The following is a 4,589-nucleotide window of genomic DNA, read 5'->3' on the forward strand; positions in this document are numbered from 1 at the left end:
TTGTTTTTTTTTTGTCCATTAATGTGCTAAACCTTCAGTAAATTTTAGATTTTAGGCAATTGTGCTCTTCCAGCCTCGTGGTAACAGTTCTGGTGATATCCTTTTCTGTTCCACCATGACTGTCCCCTGTGTACACCATAAAGACATGGTGTGACCAGCTTGGTGTGGAGGAACTCGAACTCTGTGAGCCCGGTCTTCTCATCCAGCATCAGTATCTGACCTCACACGTGGGGCACATTCCCATAGACACCCTCCAAAAGCTTGTAGAGGCTGCTCCGTATGGTCATGATTTAGGAATGGGAAGTCCAGCAAGCTTTATATAGGTGTGTGGTGGTCAGGTGTCCTCAAAGATTGAGTTCTCTATTAGGAGAGGTGTCGGAACACATCAGAAAATGTCATAATGCAAAGTCAATAACCTTTTTAGAAGCTTTTGGCAGATTCTTCTTGCAGAGCAATAGTGACCCTCTGACCAGTGTGGCCAGTCCCTTCTTCCCTGCAGTACCTCCTCACCCTAAAACAGTGCTGGCATCTGCAGGGAAGGAGAAGAAGCCACCACCACTTCCTGAATCCTGTGTGTCCATGGAGCAGTGGGACATCCTGGAAGTCTCTCCGGTTAGTCGATAGGTGCAAATCCTGGAAGTCTCTCCAGTTAGCCAATAAGCCCAAATCCTGGAAGTCTCTCCGGTTAGCCAATAGGTGCAAATCCTGGAAGTCTCTCCGAGTTGGGCAATAGGTGCTAATCCTGGACGTCTCTCCGGTTAGCCAATAGGTGCTAATCCTGGACGTCTCTCCGGTTAGCCAATAGGTGCAAATCCTGGACGTCTCTCCGGTTAGCCAATAGGTGCAAATCCCGGAAGTCTCTCCGGTTAGCCAATAGGTGCAAATCCTGGAAGTCTCTCCGGTTAGCCAATAGGTGCAAATCCTGTAAGTCTCTCCGGTTATCCAGTAAGCACCAGTTTCCCCAGTTGGTGAAGTATACTGGTGTTCTCTCTGATTTTAGTCCTCTTCCATTTCAGAAACACTTGGAGGAGAGGCGCCTGAAGACGGAGCGCGAGTACGAGGAGTTCATGAAGGAGGACATGCTGGCCGATCTGCGAGAAATCCGGGACAAATACAAGCGGAAGGCGGAGCTGTTGGAGACGCTGCCCAGCGATTGATACGCCCCCATTTTATTTATTTGCACCCCGTGTGCCGTTGTGGACTGTTAGAGGAACCGCCCAGCGAATGAAATGCTTTTATTTTATTTGTTCTTTATTCGCAGCCCGTGTGCTGTACCGGACTGTTTCCCTTTTACATTGTTTTATTTATGTTTGTTCTCGTCACGCCGGTAAATACTTTCCCCCAACTTCTGTTATCTTAAATCCGAGTCCTGCAGCTCGCGGGTTACCTGGTATATGGGGCAGGAGTCCGGTGGGTCATCCTGAGTGGACTGAGGTACAATACCGCTGCAGCCTGGTTCAGGTTTGAGCTCACTTTATTGCAGCGTGCTCAGGGACGCCTGCGCTCTGTCGGTCGGCTCCGCGCAGAGAGGTTTTTGTATGTGCGAGTCCCTCCGGAACGCAGGTCTCCTGCACGCACTGCACCGGGGAAGGTTCATTTACCAGAATTCTCTCTTCTTAGAATTTTTATCGTTCTGTTTGTTGTTCATTTTATATATATTTTATAGAAAACAATAAAAAGCATTCTCCAGTAACTTTGCATTCGCTTGTTACACAGCCGTGGTAAGCCGGGTAAGAAGCCTACAGAAGCCAACCCACACTGGTCCAATCTGAGGTGCCGGCCTACCAGTGCAGAGCTGAAGCATTTTGCTCTTTATCCGGATTAAATGCATACGAGGGACTTGTGTTACCCAGCCCTGATATTTACACAGCTCTGCCACACAGCACAGACCTGTGTAGAAGGACAGGAGACCTCCATTTCTTGAGGGACATAGGAAGACTCGCTTTCGGGTTATACTGCCGCCTCCTGAAGGAATGGACACTGGAGGACAATAAATCTGTAGATCAGCCAAGGCCCTCCTCCTGCCAGCGTGCCTCCGTTCTTTGCTCGTGCCTCGGGAGGATGGATATATGAGGATAAGCCACCAGCACACCGAGGGTCCACTTTGTGGTTCTGTCTTTTATTCGACGTCAGACAAATATGGGTATCACATGGTTGGATGAAGTGGACCCTCTGTGCTGGTGGCTTATCTTCATGTATCTAGATCTACGCGGTGCCATCCGCAGTCCATATCGGCACCCACTGTGATACGTGTATGGGGGTTCCGGTCATTGTACAATGGGACATTCTGAACCCGGGGAGGTGGATGTGACACAGCTCGGCTTTGGTATTTGATTTGGCTTCTGGAGTGCTGTGTCCAGACCTGGGGGGGGGGGGGGGGGGGGGCTGGGGGGTTTTCTAGAAAAAAAAGGGGGGGGGGGGGGAGTGGAAGCATTGGGTTCTGCATAAGGTTCTCTTCAGACTCCATTTCTGGTCTTGTTAGCTGCGCTTTCCAGGTCCAGAACCGCTCTGAAGATTCACTTTGTGAGCACCTGGAGCTAATTCATTACCACCTGTTGTCATTAAACGGCCGGACGGCGGCTTCTTGAATGCGGGCGGGCGTTTTTAAACTGAGCGCACGAGCGGGAAATCGGCCTGGAATGTAAACGGCCAGCGATGGCTGAGACGACCCGATCGCTTGTAATGGGTGTGCGCCCCCCCGGTGCTGGCGATTCCCGGGCTCCACTGCTCCCGGTGTGAGCCCGGGACCAGCATAGCAGCTCTGCGGCCGGAGGTCAGTATACGATCTCCTCCTTCGGAATGCAGGAAGTGATGTGTATTACATCACTTCCTGCATTCCTCTGTCACTCGCTGGTACAGAAGCTGGTGAAGCAAGTGTTTGCTTCATCAGCTTCTCTGGGGGTCCATAGGTGACATTAGGGGTCTTAAAGGAGAACTATGGGGTTAAGTCTTTCCCCCATAGTTCTCCTTAGGGTAACGGAAGGACACAAACTAGCGTCCTCCCGTCACCCTAAGCTCAGTATATAGGGAGCTGCTGCTCGCGGTATACGGAGACGCTGCACCTGGAGCGGATCCCGACATCGATGTCTGGATCCGCCCAGCTGCGTGACTGACAACTATCTAGAGGCAGAGCTAGCTGTACCCGCCCCCTCCCCCGTCCGTTCCGCCAGTCAGCGCTGGCGGATCGGAGGGGGGAATTCAGCCCCTCCCCCTGTCACGGCACAGAGCCGTACAAAGGGGGCTTGTTAGTCCCCTATGTGATAGCAATAAAGTTAAGTGGAAAAAAAAATGTTTAAAAAATTAATCGCATATAAAGGTAATGTAAACATTTTTTTTAAGTCCCCCCGCCCCCCACATACAAACGTGCGTCGAGTGCGCCTAAGTGCGTAAACGATGATTGCATCCATTACGCCGCACATGTTACGTATCGCCGCAAACGTCGCAGTGAAAGCAATAATTCTCCGCCCATCAATCACTGATAAGCGGTAAAAGCTTTTAAAGCGTCGCCTATGGCCGATTTTGGGTATGGTAGTTCTTGCGAGTTCGCGGACGCACGTAATTTTAATGCTTGACATGTTTGGTGTCTATTTACCCGACGTGACCCGATCTTTTATATTTTACCAAAAATGTGGGTAATAATAATTTGTTTTAATTACGTAACGTAGGGAGAACAGGTTTTTTTCTCCCAAATTTTTGGTACTTTGTTCATTATATAGTAAAAAAATAAACCCCCCAGTGGTGATTAAATACCACCAAAAGAAAGCTCCATCTGTCTCTAAAAAATTGTATAAAATTAATTTCAGTGCATCGTTGCATGACGGAATAAACGTCAGTCAAAGTACCGCAGCGCTGAACAATGGCCGGGACAGGAAGGGGGTGTAACACCGCGGTCAGCAAGTGGTTAAAAACTTTTCTTTCTTAATTGCTATCACATAGTGGAGCTTACAAGACCCCCCATGTCAGTGGTGGTGAACCTTGGCACTCCAGCTGTGCCAAAACTACAAATCCCAAGATGCATCTGCCTCAGAGTTGTCTGTGGCTGTCAGAGCCTTACAATGCCTCATGGGACTTGTAGTTCCAAAACAGCTGGAGTGCCAAGGTTCGCCATCACTGCCCCATGTGATAGCAGATGGTGGTGACGGGTCCTCTTTAAGGTGATGCTGGGGGTCCAAAAGCCCCCCCCAGTGTCACCTTTACACTTCAAATAAGCTATTGGAGTGCAGATCGCAGGCTTCGGGAGCCGACCAATGACAGCTATGGGATCGGAAGTGATGTACTCTGCGTCTCTCCCGGTCCCATAGTATGGGGAGGGGATCGGTGAATGGAGGTTTGCCGATCTCCTCCCCAGCTCTCTCCCCCCCCGGCACCAGAGAAGCAGTGGAGCCCGTGAAAAGGCTTCTTCAGGAGTGTGGAGATGTAGAGACTGGACGCCACTTGAACACAGTGGGCGGAGCCTGTACAGAGTAGGAGGCAACGTCCCAAGAGGGGGGGGGGTTGAGAAGAGAACACGTCTAGTTCCTGGATCCACCTGGTCCATATGCCCCCCCCCCCCCCCCCCCCCCCCCCCCCCTCCGGGGGCCCGGGCCGCG

The 4,589-nt window shown here is 50.8% G+C and overlaps 1 protein-coding gene across 1 annotated transcript in view; it reads left to right on the plus strand.

Moving 5' to 3' along the window:
- NDC80 (NDC80, kinetochore complex component) overlaps nucleotides 1–1,158 on the plus strand; it is a 20,206-nt gene extending 19,048 nt beyond the window's left edge. The window contains 1 exon segment of the mRNA XM_018574228.1: nucleotides 1,017–1,158. Within this exon segment, the coding sequence (XP_018429730.1) occupies nucleotides 1,017–1,157 (141 nt within the window). The 3' untranslated portion in view covers nucleotide 1,158.
- The last annotated feature ends 3,431 nt before the right edge of the window (nucleotides 1,159–4,589 follow it).

This window comes from Nanorana parkeri, unplaced genomic scaffold (assembly GCF_000935625.1).
Source record: "Nanorana parkeri isolate BGI_ZX_2015 unplaced genomic scaffold, ASM93562v1 scaffold2829, whole genome shotgun sequence".
NCBI classification, from domain to species: domain Eukaryota; kingdom Metazoa; phylum Chordata; class Amphibia; order Anura; family Dicroglossidae; genus Nanorana; species Nanorana parkeri.